Raw genomic sequence first — 22826 nt, 5'->3', positions numbered from 1 at the left:
CGAACCGGTATGAGGTCGAAATATCCTTCAGCAATTTTTAACATCTACGGGCAAAAGGTTTTGAGTTTTTGTTGACTTTTGACTGAAGTTCACAAGCATGATCCATATACTTAACGGTAAGGCTTCGTGTCTAATGAATTAATCGTGAATATTAACAATAACAATATGCGTTGATATGTATTGGCTCTCCTATTATATTATGAAAAAAAGAATGTCTCTATCTAAGTGGTATTCATAGCTACTTTTCTGCGTAAGTAACAACTATCTTCCTTAGTATTTAAAAAAAAAAAAAAAAGTATTTGATTTTTTTAAATACTCAACTAGTCTAATTTTAACTCACAAATACGTATAATCCAATGTTTATTATAATATTATTTTATTTTGTTTGTAGACAACATATTCAATTGAACTAAGCTGTGAGAACTTGAAAGAAAATACTTTTCGTTTTGAATGATTTTTTTTGATAAATCTTATAGCTATTCAAGACGAGAATAAGTCGCGACCCACGCAATTGTCTAGACGTTGACGAAGAAGGGTGCGTACCCTGGGGATTATGTATACAATGTTGCTAACAAATAAAATATGATTTTAAACGTACTTACGCTATAAATATAATCTGTGTGTACAATTGAGATTTAATTATCTATTCGAAGTATAATTTTTAGAACATCTTAATCTACTTAAATTTACCAGTTCTGTAATTGGAAACGATCAACGAAAAATATCAAAGATATTGTTAAATAAAGAAAGATTTCAAAATCAATACCTAAATGTTAGCTTTAAAGTGAATGCTAATATTTAAACTTAAAATCTTTTTAGACAAGAAAAAACAATACTGAATCAATAAATGAGTACGTTATGGGCGATGAAAACAATCAAGTGGTAGAAAGTCCCATTACTTTAATAGTTAAGAGAATCATTACCGACCTCACAACGAAACCAGACAAGGCCACGGTCCAATAACTCAAAATAAATAGTAACTGGTTTCGATCACTTAATTGTTTTAGGAATCCGAGAAATATTTGCTTTGTAGAACGGTAAATAAAAATGTTGGTAAGGTATTATTTTTTGTAGACTTATTAGTTTTCTGTTTTGAGGCATATGGTTTCCGTGTTGAGCTGTAATTACTCCGTTTTTTATATAAGAATGAAATATCTTTTATTTAAAAAACTATATATTCTTGTATTCAGTATAGGTACTTATCATAATTTATGTTCTCTAAAAAGCATCTATGTAAACTTTTTGAGCGGAGAGAAATTGTGAATTTTAAAGAATAATACAAATGCATATGAAAGGGCACTTTTTTGTTTCGAAGGAGCCGCTGAAAACTTTTTGCCTTTGTAGTATTTCACATAAGATTCATGGTTAATATCATTAGTCATGATTGAACATATGTACTTTTACAGTTTAATCTAGCGTCAATTGTTTCGATGGCAAATATGACGATAACTTTTAAGTGAGGTGTAGGTATATTTACTAATTAAACTGTTGCTATACTGAAATATAAAAACAAGCAATTTAAAAAAGTCGACTTCGAACTAAGATATTTTTCATAAATCAATACAAGACACAAATAACAACAATCATTGACAAAATAATAAATGTTGTATATTCTCGCCTGTGTTGCAATTAAAAATGTCTGAATTAAGACCAAAAAATTCATTACATTTTCAACTGTGCTCAAACTGCTATATTAAAATAGAAATGCCTAATATCGCGCTTCGCTTTAGGACAAATATAATTAAAAGGTTTGCGTATAAAACTCAAATTTTGACTGATAGTTTACAAGTAACAAGATGTTTCACGACTCAAAATTACGAACCATCGCGATTATATTAGCCAACGAACATTAAAAATCTTTAAAAAGAAATAACTTTGAATCCACTAGGGAGAGTCGATGAAACAGACAAAGATTTTAAAACAAATATTACGAGTGCCGTCGCTGCGTCGGATGTACATAAATAATTACAAACTTACAAACACATTTATGTTTCAGCTTTCAACTCAAAAAACTGTCTATATTACGTCAGTAAATGCAATATATTTAAATGCTTTTAAGTTCACAATAGCTTACGTGGAGAACTTGATGTCACGAAAATAGTTTTTGTCCACAAAACGCAACTTTTGTTGAAAAGTGCATGACGCACGCGGCTTTTCAAAGAATGTGCTTTTTAATAAAAATTATCTCTTGTTACGATTTTCATTGTTGAGTTTTAGAAGTCGTGAATTCGACTCCACGATGCCTGAACTTTAACGGGTCAACTATGACACACTAAAGAATTCAATTTATTAATGCTTACACGTCATTACGAATTCTCCTGATCCATTAACGGTGCTTTTAGGTACCACAAGCACCGGTCACCGTCCTCGTCGAACCCGTCGCTTGCAACGAAGGGCTCGAAATGAATGAATTTATGAAATGAATTTTAATATAATTGTGATTAAGCATTTCTCATTTGTTGCACGGATTCAAAAACTGCAGTTAAAAATTATTAAACTTTTGTAGTTGATTTTCGCAAACTGTAGATTTATGTAACAGTATATGAATGCTGTTATCAAAGCACGTAGCACATAAAATATTAAAATAAAATAATTTATCGTTCTGATAACAAAATATGAATGACAGTAGAATTTAATGCGCGTGACGATTCGAATTTGAAAAGTACGAAACTAATTTGCTTCCGCTGTTAAATTGTTGATAAACATTTTAATATCACATTAAAATGCTTATCAACATTTTTTTTCTTTTTATCACGGGTTCTATAATTTAACAATTTTAATTATACTCATTCATTGTCCAAGATCTTACGTCGTTCACTTATATGTTATGAAATATTATTTCTAAGAATATAAATTTAAATCAAATTTCATAATACCACTTCATAATATAAATAGTATTGGTAAATACGATACCTAAAATAGCACATAACTTGCCAAAATATTTTTGTAGGTAATTTCTATTGGTAGAAATAATCGTTTTTGGCCTTCAGCACGCTAAGCACGAAGCGAAAACCCTAGATGAAGTTATTTCCTCGCCATTTAGATCTATAATTATTTTGCTTTCATCGTATTCAGATCACTACACATATAACTAATTTAATGAGGGGCTATGCTTGTCATTGTGGCAATCAATCTCTGTAATTTCGCGAACAAAAAAACGCTTCCTCTATAACAGACATTGTATTTACATTTTATCCTAACAAGTGATCTCAAGTTGATCATACCCGTAATTATAAAATCAAGAACGCGATCAAGTGACCCGAATAGCTATTATAAATACGTCTAGGTCACGTTAATCATCGGTTTCGACTAGCATTTCAAATGGCGGATATACTCAGAGCACCTTATGTTTCCGTTCAATTCAATCGCAAAGTTTAATTTACTTACTTCACAGTTTGCAATTTCTTTCAAAAGCAACTCCATTTTCACGATAAAAGACATCGCGTAATAAAAGATAATCCTCAAAGTTTTCGTAATGATTAATATAGGCTCTGAGCCCGTAAGATTGGATGACATCGTCTAGCCTATTTCTACCGCAAAACAATCCTGTATCTTGGTTTGAACGTTTACGACCTCCTGACTTCAAAGTAAGCGGTGGATCCAATGACCACTCAGCACGTGGTCGTCGGGTCAATTATGCAAATTTTACTGGTGGTGGAACCTCTTGTGAGTCTGCACGGGTAGGTGCTTATTTCTGCCGCGAACAAGTAATGCGTTTCGGTTTGAAGGGTGGGGCAGCCGTTGTGACTATACTGAGACCTTAGAACTTATATCTCAAGGTAGACGACAGCATTTACTAAAATAATAATCTAAATAATCAAGTCAAGAAATGTACCATAAAAATCGATAGATTCAATTCGAAGAGCATGTTCCATGATCAATATTGAAGATCATTAAGTTATTGGAATGGTTTGCAGCGTAGGATGTTTATAAAGATGCAGCATTCTCATTGATGGGATGTGGAGGGCGCGTGCCAGGTCAACGACCAACACGTCGTCGTGCAAGTTCACTCGCGCATGGGAACTTCAGAGAGTACTTACTACATGTGCCATTTACTACGTTAGATTAGATCGTTATCGAAACATTTTACTAAGCGATCGAGAAAAAAAAATTAGACCGTGTTCATTGATTTAGATTTCTTTGTTTTGATCGTAATTCCTAACGTAATTGATACATATAAACAGATTATGTATTTAAAAAAAATGTATTTAGTATTTTAGTTATGAATTACAAAATTATAAAAGCACATATATACCGTCCTAGGTAATAAAATACATAAAGCAAAGCCACATGTACAGGCGCTGAATCCGCATTAAGTAAAATGATGTTTATTTAATTTATGTAAAAATATTGATAATGAATATGTTATAAGTTAGTGTGCAACTAGTACACACAGAAATAGCATGGAATAATACGAGTTTTTTATAACTTTTTTGAGTCTGAAAGAGCTCACTGCTCACTTGGTATAAAGCGATCACGGTAACCCATAGATATCACCATCCAATTGGCATCATTATGAAACAACAGTGAAATATTTCATAATTGTTAGATTACGTAGAATCTAAGGTCCAATAACATTTATTTGAAGTTATTTAACTCGTGTATCGGGAATGCATCATGAATGGCAGTGAATTCATTGTACAAACCGATCACATCCGTTGCAACTTTCATAGGCGACTCGATTATTATTCGTGATTTCCGCAATGAATTTATAATTGACACAGACCTTTTCTGTTAAATGCTTTGTACTCTTTTCCGTGTAGATAAAGTAAAGGTGCGATGATGTCATAAATTGTTCCTTTTTATGATAGATTCATAAATTAATAAATTCATAAATATAAATAAACATATGCAATAAATAAGATGCATGTGATTAGGAGATGTATGGTAGTGCCAAGGTTGAGGGGGAAGAGATCGATCAAAGAAGACATGGATGGAATGTGTAAATGACGATATGAGAGAGAGGAGTGGGTGTTGAGATGACGGCTGATAGAAGAGAATGGAATAGAAAAATTCGCTGTGCCGACCCAGCGGCAGCGACCCAGTAGGCAGCGGCTTGTCTAGGTAGGCAGCGGCTTGGCTCTGCCCCTGGCATTGCTCAAGTCCATGGGCAACGGTAACCACTCACCATCAGGTGGGCCGTATGCTCGTCAGCCTACAAGGGCAATAAAAAAAAAACCTAGTGGGATAAGGTGGAGACAAAAAAGAAGAAGATAAATATAAATAAATAAGTTCACAGAAATTTAATGTTCAGTTTGAAGTCGCTAGGACTTTACTATGAATTACTATGAATATGTATGTAAATATTGTGGTAATACTCTTTATTGACCTTTCAAATTGGCGTTCATAATTGTTAAGAAAACTGTAGTTGTTGAACGAAGAATACACTACGCATATAAAATATACTGCAGGTATTTTATAACAACAAATCATAAAAAATGATATATCTAAGAGATGTCTCATACATCAATTATATCAATGCAATAAATCAGACAGCAAATAACATAAAAAATATACTATTGTCCTTAGTTATTTCTGTTGCCTAAATTAATCTTCGAATAACAGCTATCATATCGTTTCATCGAAGTCCTTGAATATACTTCGTACACCTTTTTGCCTAAGTAATCCATTATTCAGATGCAATTTTTTTGTTTTGTGTGTACAAGCCTGCGTGCAGTCGAGGAGGCAGCCATGTTTACCGCAACGTGCAATATTCTCATGCGGTTATGCACCTATTGTTCCCAGAACAAGAGACAAAGACCCGTGTACTGTTTAGCATCAGTCGTAAATTCATTATTACGGGCCACTTTTTTAACATTTAATACTTGTGACAGATAATATAATTTTTACTGTGCTGTTTAATTACATAATGAGGAAGTATAGTTTAAAAAAAAATAACTTTCTAACTTATACATATTATGTTTTTGTATTCTTCCACGGAGAATAGAGAATAGAGTATAGATAAATCGTTTTAGGGTTACGTTACTAGAAATACGAAATGATTGAAATAACAATTCATTCCAAGCCTTCATTTGTATAAATGTCATTTTGTTGGAGACCATTATGTAAAAATTTAATAAAATTTGTGCCCATCCCATCCCTCCTGCCTGAGTCTTTACTCGCTCACCTATCCTGGTGAAATTGGACAGGCCTTCGGGCCAACGGTCACTTCCGGTTTGAGTCCCGTGAGCTCACCCACACGTTAAGGCGAAGCTAAAATAGCCTCTCAAGGCTATCAGCATAGGTTTATGACATGTCCTTCTTCAAACGAGGCTTGTGGAGGGTATTAAACGGTATGCGGCCTCGGCGGCTTGGCTCTGTCCCTGGCATTGCTGGCGTCCATGAGCGACGTAATCACTCACCATCAGATAGGCCGTATACTCATCTGCCTATACGGCAATAAAAAAGGTAGGAAAAAAAAACAAAAAAAAGTCCCATATTAAGTACCGATACAGGAAAAAAGGACCAATGGTAATCCTTCCTTTAAAAAAAACAAAATAAAAAAAGAGTAAAGCTTCATATATATAGATATATATGTAACTAGAAGCTCTCATCGTGGCATTTAAGTGAATAGTTGATAGAATAAAGGTTGAATCCTTTATTGGTGGAATAAAGGAACTAGAACAGAAAAAACAATTCTATGGATATTTTTAGATACCTAATTATTATTTTTAGAATTTTTAGTACGTTTTAGTACTGTTTTTAAGATATTGTATGGTATATTATGAACATTAACTACGGTGTGATATGTTATATGTTTGTACGTGTATCTGTATGTGTTTTTCGGTGAATGTGAAATCGTTCTACTAGACGTCTAAACAGATTTTGATGAAATGTTTCGGGTGTGTTTGAGCGGTTCCGAAGAAGAATTAAATTTGTAAGTGGATCTGGTAGATGATGCAGCAATTAGTTTCTAGTTATTTCAGGGATAAATAGTCAATGACATCCGCTGGTTGTTTGTAAAAAATCCTATTTTCGTTTTTTGGAAAACAGAAAGCACTAACAGTATCGTGAGATATAGTTGTTAAGTTTCTTAAGTTATAGTTTCGCCTCCAGACGATATTAAATACGTAGATGTAATGTATGTCTGTCTTTGGCTCCGAAAACTTAAGAAAAACATCGTAAACTTGTTCGGTCACATGCAAATCGAAAATAGCTACATTGGTTAAAAAATAATAATGATAATATGTGCCTGTGACGAGGTTCAATAACCTGGCAACTCGACAACAAGGATACGACCACAAGATAAAGTGGGAATCCGATACCGAGAGATCCTCAAATAATACTTGAGGGCCATCTAGTACCGGCGAAAGGAAGTCACCATGGGGTAAAGTCACCATTAGTAAAGTTGGTCTTATACTGTCATCAAGATTCCACAAGTATCTTGCTCATCGGTAAAAACTTACACTCATTAAATATTGAAGCTGTTGTACTATGTTTTATTATAATATTATGTTTATACCAAATATCGATCCATAATAATAACTTGCATGATTATAAAAAATTTGAAAAATAAATTTTATTTGACAAACTTTTTTTAATAGTAATCAAAAAAAATATAATAGTCAATGTAAAAAATCAAGAGACACACATGCAACATAAAGTTCACCGTAACATCTTATTCTAAACATGAATATACTAGTATTTAGAACACAGCTATTTCTCATCCGTCCACCTTCGAAATATTTCGGCACCTTCCATTCTGACCTTATTTCCAAGACACGTAAATTACCAAATAAGGAATGACGAATCCACCGTGACACGTTCACTTGGACTCGGTTAGTGAAGGAATATTTTTAGTCGATTGTAAACCGCCTGCATAATAATATGCTTTTATAACGTGACCCCATAAAAAGCTAAATTTATTTATGGTATTCAAGATGCTTACCAATGTGTGAATTGCTATGACAGTGGACCTTTATACAGTCTAGGTTCTATATGTCATTAATAATCTCGATATCGAAAATGATGAAAAACGATTTTGGGTGATTTTTAGAAATCTTATCTTTTTTTTATTGCTTAGATGGGTGGACGAGCTCACAGCCCACCTGGTGTTAAGTGGTTACTGGACCCCACAGACATCCACAACGTAAATGCGCCACCCACCTTGAGAATAAGTTCTAAGGTCTCAAGTATAGTTACAACGGGTGCCCACCCTTCAAACCGAAACGCATTAGGTACTGCTTCACGGCAGAAATAGGCAGAGTGGTGGTACCCACCCGCGCGGACTCACAAGAGGTCCTACCACCAGTAATTACGCAAATTATAATTTTGCGGGTTTCGTTTTTATTACACGATGTTATTCCTTCACCGTGGAAGTCAATAGTGAACATTTGTTGAGTACGTATTTCATTAGAAAAATTTGGTACCCCCCTGAGATTCGAACACCGGTGCATCGCTCAACACAAATGCGTCGGACGTCTTATCCGTTAGGCCACGACGACTACAAACTTACTATGAATCATGTTTCGATCAAATATTCAAAGAAATCTCCATCGTCCATCAAATGGTCGCATATTTGAAGATTAGATAGAAGAAAGATAGATAGATTAGAAGAGATAGATTAGAAGAAAGATAAAATTTAAGATGGAAAAAATAGATCCAAAGCTATAGAAGCTTATGATCTGGAAAAAAAACTTGTGTAAATCTCTTTATACTCAGTTAATTTTCTTGTTAATACGTTACGTTTTTTTTAAGTTTAAGACAATAACTTAAGTCGAATTTAAAATAGATACAAATATATATTTATATGTAAATGGGGTTATAAATATTGTGTAAAATATTTGGTAATATATTTTTTAATTTTTTTATGATAATTTTATTATTAGTTTTCTAACTCGATTAGAAAAGCATTTAAACTCCGCACATAAATTAATTCGCGGCGATACGTGCCATTTACCTAAAAAACAAAAAACTTTTCTTTTGTAATTATCGTGAATAAAAACTTGATGATGTGCTCTTGATAATAAGACGATGGCTGTTGCAGTTTCATAGGAATGATATTACAAAAATTTCCATGAAAGCTAAAATCGAAAGTAAAAGAACAACGACCGTTGTATGCATTTATTAACAAAACGTATAATTATATCGACGTTACGTGAAGGAATAACAACGTTTAATTACATATTACGTATATCTAGTGATACCATTTAATGAAATAAGTGTTAACGTTTCGTGTTCTTATTTAAATTGTCATGTTGGACATCTAATCAGTACCTTTTTTTTTAATTATTCACATATTTTATGGGAAACTACAGACAAAATAAAACACTTTCTTAAAACTATATTATGATATTTTTGTTGTTACACTAGATACAAAATAGCTTGACAATAATTTACTGTACAACAACAAATCACATATTCAACATTAACGTGTACTTAAAATAGATGGTTAGACTTAACTGGCCGGTGATTTCTCGAGAAAATTGGCGTGCAGTGTTCGTGCTTATGTCGGCAACTCAATCGATAGACTCCGTGAAACCAAAAGTAGGCAACCAAATAAGTTTCCTCGGATAATTGTCGGCATTACACACAATCGATACAACCGCAATCAGCATGATAGTAACGGGCACGTTTTTGCCATAGCTTGTTTAGAATCTGACAGTGAAACAAAAAATTGCGTAGTTTAAATTTGGTTACATGGAAATTGGGTTACAAATACAGCGACAGAAACAAAACAACACTTCCGTTACATACTAAGAGATTCTAATTGTATATTTCTTAACGAGATTAAATTAATATGGGTAAGCAACGGCCTTTTTATGAAGCTACTTAAAATTGGCATTGTCAAAGCTTTTTTTTTATTTTTTTATTGCTTAGATGGGTGAACGAGCTCACAGCCCACCTGGTGTTAAGTGGTTACTGGAGCCCATAGACATCTACAACGTAAATGCGCCACCCACCTTGAGATATAAGTTCTAAGGTCTCAGTATAGTTACAACGGCTGCCCCATCCTTCGAACCGAAACGCATTACTGCTTCACGGTGGAAATAGCCGGGGTGGTGGTACCTACCCGTGCGGATTCCCAAGAGGTCCTACCACCAGTGATTACGCAAATTATAATTTTGCGGGTTTAATTTTTATTACACGATGTTATTCCTTCACCGTGGAAGTCAATCGTGAACATTTGTTGAGTACGTATTTCATTAGAAAAATTGGTACCCGCCTGCGGGATTCGAACACTGGTGCATTGCTACACACAAATGCACCGGACGTCTTATCCTTTAGGCCACGACGACTTCAATTTGTCATTGTGCTGCATTGTCAAAGCTGCATAGAACGTAAATTAATGTTGTAAGACCCGCTCACCGTCCTCGTCGAACCCGTCGCTTGTGACGAAGGGCTCGACGAGCGAATTAACTCATAGACACAGCCCACTGAGTTTCTGGCCGGATCTTCTCAGTGGGTCGCGTTTTCGATCCGGTGGTCGATTCTGCGAAGCACTGCTCTTGCTAGGGTTAGTGTTAGCATCACTCCGGTTTGAGCCCCGTGAGTTCACCCACTAGTTAAGGTTACGCTGAAATAGCCTCTCAAGGCTATCAGCATAGGTAGGAAAAAAAAAGTAAGAATATCGCTTTTATATTCTCATGTTTCTTAGACGTTTATTTACAAGAAGATTCACCCATGAATTATGAAATGGCATATATACTTATTTGGTACGAGTGTTTTTGACGGCCCCTCCGTCCTTTATGTATTATTTCACGTTTTCGAGTTTCCCGGATGGGCACTTGAATAAATGATATAACAGGTCCTCGCTGCTACATAAAACAGTGGACAGCTTTCGATCGATATAGCCATAACAAGACGCGTGATGTTGAATCACTTTTGATAGTAACCGACATATTAATTCATTTATTTGAAGCCTACAACGTGTAATAAAGTGCCATTATTGCTTAAATAAGCAATAAAAGGTAATAATGCAATCATTAAGAAGCTTATAACGGGATCGTGGTATTTAAATGGAATACTTTTATAAAATTTGCTGGTTGCAGGTTCGTTCCCGTTAAGCAACATTTCATAAAATGTTTTAATATAATAATAAATGCATGTAAACTCTATACAACTGATGTTATACCGCCACCAGTAGTTGTCGCCGTTTGCTTATTTCTGCTGCGAAACAATTGGTGCGGCTCACAAGGTGGCATAGCCGTAATTGTTTTCTTACTTAGGCGGATGAGTGAGTTCTTTGCCTGCTCGGTGTTAAGTGATTCCGGATCCCATAGACATTTTGGAAGGAATGCCACCCAGCTTCAGAGTTGAGATTTATGTCACATTTGTAAAGTAGTTATGGAAATTTAAATTATTACGAATTTCATTTTTATTACACGATATTATTCATTCATTGTTGAAGTCATCCGTGAACGTGAGCTAAGTTCGTATTTTATTACAAATAATAACTGCTTATGGGATTTGAATACCAGCATAGTTGCACGGCTCAATACGATACCATCGGTATCTAATTCATTAGGCCACCACGACTTCATTAATTTAAAATGACTAATTTTAATTAACACTTCTGTAGAATATCTCAAGATGACCCCAATACCCTTCAGGACCGTGAGCTTCTATGCCTATCGATACAAACAATAGAACAAATACCATTCCTTAGGTGAAAATGGCCATTCGACATTTTATTCATTATTACACCCGTTAAAACTTCCCATATAAAATATCTTGTATATTTTGATGTAACTTTGTATTAGTTATGAAAATAGAAATCGATCGGCAATTTTATGCAACAAAGTACATATATAGTCTTTAGCAAAAAACACACATGCAAGCTGCAATGTTTATGTCATATCGAGATTGGTCATCACTTCGGTGTTAGTGAATAATCTGTTTAGAACCGAACTACTAAATTGGCAAATAAAAGCTAAATTTTAAAATAGCTGTCTAATCAACACCTGTTTAATGTGTTCCGTTAGATGATGAATGGCCTCGTAGGCGAAAAGGATATCCTCATAGAGACAATAGTCTACGCCAATTCAAGATTGTGACGTAATACAAAAAACAGTGAAATTAAATCAATTTTACGATTACATCTCATACCAATGCACGTTCTTATTAGAGTCACGAAATTTTGTATTCATATTACTACTTAGAAATGAATGATGTACATACATTAAATTTTTTATCGCTTTTTTACTGCCCCCGAAGGTACCAGACGAAAAGTTGGTGACCGCCGTCGTTGTTTCATATTAAAAATATTTAAAGCTACATTATATTAGCCTACAAATAAACAATAATTCGTATTATTATTTATTCTTATTATTTATTCGTAGATATTAGCACCATAAACAGACGACGAACACGCGGTCCACCTGGATGAAAAGTTATCGCCACCGCTACTATTTGAACTCACTATGGTTTCTTCTCGAAATTTGAAATCAATTTGACGTCATAGGCGATCTCTATTACTGGCCATGTGAGTTCGCTCAGCTGGATCCATCGTTCTACCTTTTTTTGCAAAGAATCATCTGATAATCGACTTCGAGTTATTTGTCGACGGCGGTATTTACGTTACGATGTCTCTGTGTTGACTCTAGTGACCGCTTCATACACGGTTGTCCGTAAATTCTTCCAACGATTTAAACTAATGAAAAGAGAAAAAAAATTGCAAAAAAAAACATAGTAAATCAAAATCACACTTATTTAGTATTTTAAGCCTTTAAGAAAACTAGTGGTCCCGCAGTAGTCGAAATTCGACTATAATTAATTGGAATTGTAAGTTTGTGCACTATTATGATTGTATTTTATACTTCTATAATCACAAATTTCACCAAGGCTACACTATAAAAAAATATTAATAAAGACAAACAATATTTAATCTATTCTCAATTTGACCACGGACGTCAAGAACAAAAGTTTGACAATAAATAGTATGCATGCGTGTGTGCGTCAAATACATGGTATGTAGAGTGTGTAATGTTTTCTTTATTGATTTAATGTATCTTTTATGCATTATTTAAAAAATATATTAGCATTATGCACTTCTTCTCTATATTCTCTATAAGTGTGGAAAATTTCATACTCCTCCGTCCGCGCAATTTTCATAAAAAGAGACACAAAGTTTTTGCTTCACGTAATAATATATAGATATGAATTGAAACATTACTTGGTTTTTTACTTAAATTACAGGTTCTTCAAGGATATCTCGTTTGTTTTGATGAGGTCGTTGTTCTTAATACTCGCTATAAATACCTAGTAATTAAAACTATAAAAAAAGACTAAAACCAAACTCTTATTGGTCGTAATTTTGTTTATTCAGTTAGCTACTGAATCTGGTACATTTTTAAATATTGTAATGGAAATTTTAAAGCTAATTATTTTACTTAAAAAATTTTTTTTTTTCCAGATTTCACAAGCCGATGCGTCAATATTGGGTTCTCATTGTCGAAGCAATGCGGACTGTAAAGTGGCCTATGCTCATTGTGACAGAGGAATGTGCATGTGTCAGCCCTATTACGCTCGCGTTGATAACTCCACCTGCTTGGAATGTAAGTCACTTTCTTTTTCTATAAAACTAAGCTTTCGGTAATATTATATTTGTACGTAATACGTAGTTTCCTTTTATTTAATGGCGGTAATATCTATTTCACGAGATTTATATACCCATACACAATAAAAGATCCATTCTTAATTGGAATTTGTGGTAAAACGTTCGAATTACTTTCGCTCGCAATCCAATATTTTAAAATCAATCTTGTTCTCAATAAACTTCAACATTAACCTTTGTGCAAGCGAGAATTAAATTTGGCTTTCCATTACATGCAATTTGTGGAAATCAATCGCGGTTACCACTCATAAAACGACATAATGTTTTATTGATGAAATAGTTTATAGTCTGTCCTTTCTCTCTAACATCACCGATTTTGTGGTGAATTTATTGATTTTTATTTATCATTTGAGAGTAATTGTGACTCAAATGATTAGACGAACAGTGTACTCGTATCAAACAACGCGACTCGGGAATACGATTCTAACATATGCTCAAGAACGACTTCCACGATGATGGAATACGATCGTGTATGTAATAAAAAAAAGCCCGCAAAACTTAATTTTTATAATTACTGGTCGTTTTATGTCTTGTCTACACATAGCTAGAGCTATCCCGCATATTTATACTGAAAAGCAGTCATACTTTCTCGTTTGAAGTGTAGGGACAAGCGTTGTACATTACAATTAAAACTTCGGTCTCGTGTCTCAATATTGGTGGTGGCATTTACGTTGTGATGTCTATGCGATTCGGTAACCAATTCACCTAGGGTGGGTCATGAGCCAGTTCTTCCTTCAAATAAATTTAAAAACATGTATCAAATCGATAAAACGAACAATACGCATCGGTTACAAACAAACATTCCTTTTATTAGATAAATAAGATCGGCCAAAAAAACTCGACCCACACACAGTTACAAAGAGATTTAAAAATACACGCTGACACCAAATCATATCTAGACTTTATCGTACATACAAATCCGTTTTGGATACGCCAAAAGCACGATATCGACCTCGAACAAATTGGATGCGATGCTATCGGCCACTTCAGATCTCCATGATAGTCCTATAATCCCACGCTTGTCTCACTTTCTTACTTACAAAATTGTCCGTCCATATCGAGTAACTGGATCACGGGTGGATCGCAACGGTTCTTTCGCCAATTGCGATTTACGTTTCTGGCGAATAAAACCAGGGACCGGTATCACGAATAAAATCGTATTCATATTAAATCCGTAGATTCCATGGAGTTTTATAACGGAGACATCGGTTTTCAATTTATGGGCAATGACATTTGCCCGTGTTGAGGTATAGAAATAAAAGCGGACGTGGTTAGTAACACAGTTCGCAGACCCGAGAGTCCAGTCTGGCAGCTTTTCAAACCAGGATAGAATGCGGAACCTACTAGGGACACCCATCAAGGCTATTCGCAATAAATCACAGTAAAGTGTCTGTATTTTATATGGATATTGCATGTAGTTACAGTAATAAAAGGTTTAGTAACTAAATCGTAATTGTTGTAAAATTCTGTGGTTTCATTTAACTTAATCAGAGACACATAGCCGTTCTTGTCGTTTTAAATTTTCTCATGATAAGTATGTCGACCGCAAGCGATTAGATTAGATGTATTGCGGATTAAATAAAAGAAACTGACCCGTTCGAATTAAGAAATCAACTTTTAACGTAAGGTCATACATAGCTTCGAATTATTTGATTTGCATTGGCAGTTAAATGTGAGAAACTGGTATAATTTGAAATCGTTTAATTTTTAACAATGGGTAAATAAAAAATGGAAATAGTACAAAGTTAATGTTAAAAGACCGATGTGTGATCATAAAGATGATATTCTTTATCTTTATGTTCTCACATTTTTTAATTTAATTAAAGATTCGTTAACAAAGTTTTATCTTAATAATATTTCAAAATTATATTAACCAAATATTTTTTCCTCACGTGAGCTGTTTTATAGACGTAAATCTAAAAGTGAATATTTTGCCGGTCTTACAGTTTTTGAGGACATTTAAAATTTAAATATGTCTTTTATAGTGTTATTTGCGAGTCGCTTCAAGTAAAGATTTTTTTTTCAGGTAGATATTGGCTAGTCTAAAATCAAGATTAGAAATACGACGTAGGTGGGTTCTTTAGTAAGGACTCCTTGTTCTGTATTACAAGTTAAGTGTGACCGTTCGTTTATTTGTGTATAGCAATTTGAAATAAACTTGTTGATTGTCGTCGCGACCCCACTACGAGTCGTCGCTATCAAGTTATCGTCCGGTCGTAGGTACTATGATAAATTGATCGATTCACCGTCCTTGTGGCTTGTGGAATATACACCAAAGAAAATGAATGACCCAGATGAATAAATAATTACATTTCCATTAAACAAACATTCAAATTATTGTTAAAATGAAATATAAATTATAATTTTTGTTAATTTACACACATTTAACACGGTGTTTCAGAAAAACAATTAAGTCAGACATGTTTATAATACAAAATTGCTAGTCACTATAAGCTATCTCTAACAGCTTCAATGACTTACAGAATGGTAATTATACCATCATATTCAAAGAGCGTGCCATACGCCGAGATAGCAGAGTGTTTTTCCTCGTGTTATCTTTTTTTTTCATCTATTAACCTAGAAATGCAGAGTAAGTAGGCAAATCACGAGTATCTCTTTGATTCTCAATGGCTTTCTTAATCTTGTCTCATCGTAGGTTTTGAAGTTACCAATAATGGACATACTAACCTTACAGATTCACAAGATATGAATAAATTGACAGTACTATAAAAGTAGTACATATTAAGGCTACAACATTAACCATGTTTGAACGTGTTAAAGTAACGTGAACTTATTTGTAACTCTTAGCCGTAATCCATTCAATTTTTTTTTTTTTTATTGCTTTTATTGGTGGATGAGCTCACAGCCCACCTGATGTTAAGTGGTTACTGGAACCCATAGACATCTACAACGTAAATGCGCCACACACCTTGAGATATAAGTTCTAAGGTCTCTGTATAGTTACAACGGCTGCCCCACCCTTCAAACCGAAACGCATTACTGCTTCACGGCAGAAATAGGCGGGGTGGTGGTACCTACCCGCGCGGACTCACAAGAGGTCCTACCACCAGTGGCTGGGCCCGTTTTATAGATTACACCCTTTTAGGGCCGGTAGGTTGAATTGCCGGCTCATCATGACACATGTTAGTGCTGTAGATGTATCTGGGAGGTGAACGCACTAAACACCCCTCTCACGTTGCACCAGCATTTTCGAATTTAAACAATTTTGGGAATGCTTTTCTATATAAATCTTAAAATCTACTTACTAGAAAATTTTGTGAGATTGTTATTAAAAGATTCTGTGGCTTAAAAATGTTCATCGTTAAGTTATGTATGTTAAGTAATTAATTAAATAAATGAAATGCTAAGACGCGGACTCGGACGCGGTTGTTGATCGCGCACTAACGATTTGTGGAAATAAAAATAACGCGTCACGCGAATTATGCGGACTAAGGTGTTCGGTAACATTCCAGCGAACACTATGATTTCAACCTTTGCTAGCATGAACCACGTATGGTGATTTAAAACTCATGAGACCTTAGTTCGATTCCTTAATAAGGTTTGCCACTTCCCCCATAGCGACACCTCAGTATTTCTATCACTGTACGATGTAAATTAGAATTTACTAGGCACTTTTCCTAAAACAAAGACAGGTAGTAGGTTACGTTCGAATCAACAGTTTTTTGGCATTATTTTTTGCTTCTGAAATACAGATTACGCATATACAATCAATAAAACAATCAATACCGATGTATTTATTGTCTCTCGATACAGTCAATAGGCATAGGCTCGATAGGCAGAAGGTTCGATAACCTTCTGTCTTCGCAAAAGACTGTGTTATTTTTTTTTTATTGCCTTTTTAGGCAGACGGGCATACGGCCCACCTGATGGTGAGTGGTTACCGTCGCCCATGGACTTCAGCAATGCCAGGGGCAGAGCCAAGCCGCTGCCTACCGCTTAATACTCTCCACAAGCCTCGTTTGAAGAAGGACAGAAAATCTGACATTACTTTCCTGTAGTGTACTATTAATACCTACTCTTTTCAGTTGACGTTAGGCTACTGGGTCATTATCGTTTCCGCTTCGAGATCGGGTCGCTACAGTTTGTATTTACATATTTTAGCTCAATATGCGTATAGGTTACATCAGTATTTCTTTAAGGTTTAACGTTAATAAGTATCAGCTTCGAAAACCCGTTGTAAACAAGACAATGACAATGAGCATTGGTCCGTTTTAACTATTCACGGTCGCACGAGCTCCGTACTAAGAACTGGATCGAATCGACCTTGACATTGTAGTTAACTAGATCATACAGCTTGATAACAGATCGTTAAGTCACGCATATGATTTTCACGCTTGTCTTTAATCCAATAAGCTGTATCGTTTTGAGATCAATGTGTCAAAGAGCCTAAGGTGGACAAGATAAATAAACGCGCCGACAAAAATTATAAAAAAAATGTCATTGTTATTGCATTAATTATTTTATTGATTAAAATTTTGCGCGTATGTGCGCTTTTTTTTTCCTACCTAATCTGAGAGCCTTGAGAGGCTATTTCAGCGTAACCTTAACTAGTAGGTGAGCTCACGGGGCTCAAACCTGACGACGTTGCTAACACGAACCCTAGCAAGAGCCGTACTTCACAGAATCTACCACCGGATCGGAAACGCGACCCACTGAGAAGACCCGGCGAGTAACTGGGCTGGCGAGTTTTTGTTCCAAATTGAAACTGTCACGTAGTTTGAAGAATTATTTTTTGATTGACTTCAATATACAAGATCACTTCGAGATAGACCGTCATTTATCAGTTACCGGACCCCAAATACGCAATATGAATAGCGCTGTAGTACATAGAGACGTGTGCTCGAGATATAAAATGCTTTAGAATAATCATGATCATAGGTTTCTACCCTTTTTTTTAATGGTTATGTTATTAAAAGCTGATTATATAAGCCCATGACCTTCCAGATCTGGAAGCCATTACAGCATGAACGCCGTCACCCATCTTGAGACAAGAGACCGAAGTCAAATTTAAATTGTGAATTGGCTATTCGATTCAAACATACTTCGCGGCAGCAGTACCAAACATCACCATCAAAGAAAGTAACTAAGACCAGCAACCACAAATCACTGGACCAACTTATTCTACTTAATTTTAATAGAGTGATACTCAATATAAATGTAGTATAACTTGTGTCGGCAAAGTTTCTTTTATAATGTCATCAAATTTATGCTCTTTACATTCGCTGCTCTACGATTTGGATGTATGACAAATAGGCTATCGTTATATTTACATATTGACATATTAGTGTAATATCAGAAACCACGATCAAAACGAGATTACTAATGAAAAAGCGTTAACCTGAACTAATACTTTATGCAAATTTAGATTTCCGTAAATTCATTATGAATTGGAAACAAAACCTTATCACATTTTCTGTGAACATTAATTATAGGCAAAATCGATTACAATGCTCGATGTGTAGGTATTAATTAAGTTTGATTAGAATCGCTAACCGTTTTGACAATTACTGCCACTTTTATAGTGTATCCTTAGTGCTTGTAGAATGTTGCAAATTTTTGTATTATTTCGCCATGGACTCATAACGGTAATTAAGCAATTTGTTATAGTCATTATACTTACTGTATTGCTACCTATATTTTATTACCCTTGTAGGCAGACGAGCATACGGCCTTTGATGGTCCACACAGATCAAGGGACAGATCCAAGCCTCTGGCTACCGTTCAATACTCTCTGTACCTAACACTCGTTTGAAGAAAGACATGTCATAACGCTCGGGTGGAGGGGAGCTCATTCCAAGGTCGGATGGTACGAAACGGAAAAGATCTCTGGAAATGCCCCATGGATCAACGCAGTAGGTCTAGATAGTATGGATTAACGACTCTGGTGGCGTGCGGTACGATCTCTGTAGATAAATTTTTGGAAGGATTATTTAGGAATTATATTATGTATTTATCTTACCACTGAGCTTGTTTATTTCTGCCGCGGAGCAAAAATGTATTTTTGAAAAGTAGCCGTCACTAAAAATAATTTAGACGCTGTAGTGTATACGGACTCCGATAATCGCATAACAAAAGGCGGGTCGTAAGATCATCTCTGTATTGAAAAAAAAAACATACACGGAATGACTTTGAGTTAATTATGCTTTCATTGTCATTGGATGCAAATTTTAGGTAACGCCTACAAACTATCTTGTATACGATTGGGGTCGCATATGCCTCCGGGTCATGAACTTTAACAGTACAATAATGTAAAAATATTAAGTGATTCCTTATGTTCTAACCGAACCATCTATATGATAATATAATAATATAAGCCTTTATTAACAATCTAATTTAAGTTACATTTTTAATACACTTATTATCTAGTTTTATTTTTCGACACCGATTTCTTGATCGTCTTGCTATACAGCATAGGCCTCCCCAAGGGTTTTTCTCATCCAAGTCGTTCCTGCCACTTTTTTGATGTCATCTTCCCATCTACGTTGCTGTCTTCCTCTATTTCGCTTTTTATATCTAGGACACCATTCTGTCACTTCTTTGGCCCATTTTTCTGTTTTATCTCAAATTAAAGGTCCAGCCCATTTCCATTTCAGTTGTTGTATTCGGTATTTTATATCTATGATCTTTGTTTGTTTTCTTCCACCACCATCTATATGAGTGTAGTATAAAATATAAGTGTAGATCTCTTCCATATATTTTGTATCATAATCGGTTGCCTGGCTGCCCACGTATTAACGTCTAATTTAACATATTTAATTCTAGACTTTTCTGTACCGAATATGCACGTAGCTTTTATGAAATAATATATAATCGGCTAAATGCCATTTTATTCGAGCTAATATTTTGATTTGCGTCTAACTGTCTTCATTTCCCGCTTTGTTTTAAATCAAGACCAGAAGATGCATATCTTTTTGAGTGACTGTCATTCTGATTATAATGTAATTCGCATAGACCATATCAGACTCAAAAAATACATTTCATATATACAGGGGGACAGTGAAAAAACGTTAATTGAAGATTTAACAACTCAGGTTTCGTATTAGATATTATTATACAAGAACGTATGTATTAACTTCGACGTAAAGACGTAAAGACGTCCGGTGCATTCACTGCATTCGTGTTGAGCGATGCGCCGGTGTTCGAATCTCTGGCGGGTACCAATTTTTCTAATGAAATATGTACTCAACAAATGTTCACGATTGACTTCCACGGTGAAGGAATAACATCGTGTAATAAAATTGAAACCCGCAAAATTATAATTTGCGTAATTACTGGTGGCAGGACCTCTTGTGAGTCCGCACGGGTAGGTACCACCGCCCTGCCTATTTCTGCCGTGAAGCAGTAATGCGTTTCGGTTTGAAGGGTGGGGCAGCCGTTGTAACTATTCTGAGACCTTACAACTTATATCTCAAGGTGGGTGGCGCATTTACGTTGTAGATGTCTATGGGCTCCAGTAACCACTTAACACCAGGTGGGCTGTGAGCTCGTCCACCCACATAAACAATAAAAAAAAAAAACTTGCCGAATAATCCCAAGAATCGTTAATACCGTTCTCACGGACTGTTTGTTAACTCTAGCACTACGGAGCAACTTCTGTTCTCTTTGTGTTTTTTTGCCATATGTTCCACGAAGAGTGCTCTCATGAATTGTTGTAGATGATCTCTCAATCTCTGTTTTAACATTGCACCTCCCACACTGCCTGCGCAGAGTTCACCCATACTATTTGAAACCGCTGCGTTCATCGACAGTGCATTTCCAGAGATCATCTTTGCCACGTGCCATCCGGCTCTAGAATGAATTACCTCTCCACGGTCCTGCGATTGCTGTACATGAGCGACGGTAATTCTCACTGCTTGGTGGCCCATGTGGTCGTCTAGGCCATAAAAAAAACATCATTGTCTTCAAATCGGAAAGCATGACGACTTCACGGTAGGACTAGGCAGAATGTAGGCACTTACCAGTTTGGGCTCACAGTGCATCCGTCCACCAGTAATTACAGTATAACAATCGATTTTACTGCCTTAGTTGATTTCTCTAGATCTTATAGTATCCGAGGTAAGCATTCTTCGCTTCCGTTGTTGTATTGTCTATATAAAACATATGAATAAATATAAAATTGAAAACACATTACTTCTTACGTCTTGCTGTAATAGGATTCTGCTCGTATCATAGATCAAAGGTCTGAGAGTTTTGACACAACGTCAGAGAAATTCTTATTCGAACATAACACAAATCATCGACCTTGAACCAGCCGCTAACACCGTATCGTTATGCTGATTATGCTAATCACCTACGTCTATACCTAACTACACAAAAATACGACTTGGTGCCAACGAGGAGACATGATTTTTCAATTAAATTATATGAGTATAATTTCAAAGAGTTTCCATAGAGTCCTTAGGCTGCAAATGCTGAGGCTCATCTTGTGACATTAAGTAGGAATCTCAGAAGTATTCAAGTAATGGCCATCCTGCCATTCAGAGCACGATCGCATGATTGCTTCGGGGTAGAAACAGGCAAGATGGTGGAACTTACCCGTGAGGGTTTACAATCCACACTATTGCCAGTAAACTATTTTAGCATGTCCAAATATCTATCTATATATATAAAACTGAATTGCTGTTCATTAGTCTCGCTAAAACTCGAGAACGGCTGGACCGATTTGGCTAATTTTGGTCTTGAATTATTTGTGGAAGTCCAGAGAAGATTTAAAAGGTAGATAAATATGAAAATGCTCGGAATTAAATAAAAATAACAATTTTCTTTTTCCTTTGATGTGTCCCCCGTCGGATGGATTCCTTTTGTTTGTTTTAAATTTATTTTATACAAAAGTTTAGGTGTTTTATTTATCGATTGAGGCACTACGAAGTGTGCCGGGTCAGCTAGTTTGTATATAAATTAGCAACGACAAAAGAGTTTCTTACTGGTGGTAGGCCCAGGCGCGCGGGTAGGTACCACCGCCCTGCCTATTTCTACCGTGAAGCAGTAATGCGTTTCGGTTGGTTTGAAGGGTGGGGCAGCCGTTATAACTATACTGAGATCTTAGAACTTATATCTCAAGGTGGGTGGCGCATTTACGTTGTAGATGTCCATGGGCTTCAGTAATCACTTAACACCAGGTGGGCTGTGAGCTCGTCCAGCCAAAAGTAGCTTCTTCTCCGCTGTTTGTCAGTCTTTTTTTATTTGTTAAGTACCTATTAATGAATGCATTTTAGCGTTATCACCGGTGTTATACCGTCACAAGAAAAAT

At 35.5% G+C, this 22826-nt stretch overlaps 1 protein-coding gene across 2 annotated transcripts in view; it reads left to right on the top strand.

The window, feature by feature from the left end:
- The window catches only part of LOC101742529 (low-density lipoprotein receptor-related protein 2), a 45438-nt gene that overhangs the window by 8490 nt on the left and 14122 nt on the right, over positions 1-22826 (top strand). For both annotated transcript variants that reach the window (XM_012697552.4, XM_004923170.5), the window contains exon 2: positions 13355-13496. In XM_012697552.4, the coding sequence (XP_012553006.1) occupies positions 13355-13496 (142 nt within the window). The remainder of the gene's footprint in view (positions 1-13354; positions 13497-22826) is intronic.

The sequence above is a fragment of the Bombyx mori genome, chromosome 10, assembly GCF_030269925.1.
Source record: "Bombyx mori chromosome 10, ASM3026992v2".
Taxonomy (NCBI): domain Eukaryota; kingdom Metazoa; phylum Arthropoda; class Insecta; order Lepidoptera; family Bombycidae; genus Bombyx; species Bombyx mori.
The sequence above is the reverse complement of the archived record's forward strand: the minus strand, read 5'-3'. Positions and strand labels throughout refer to the sequence as shown.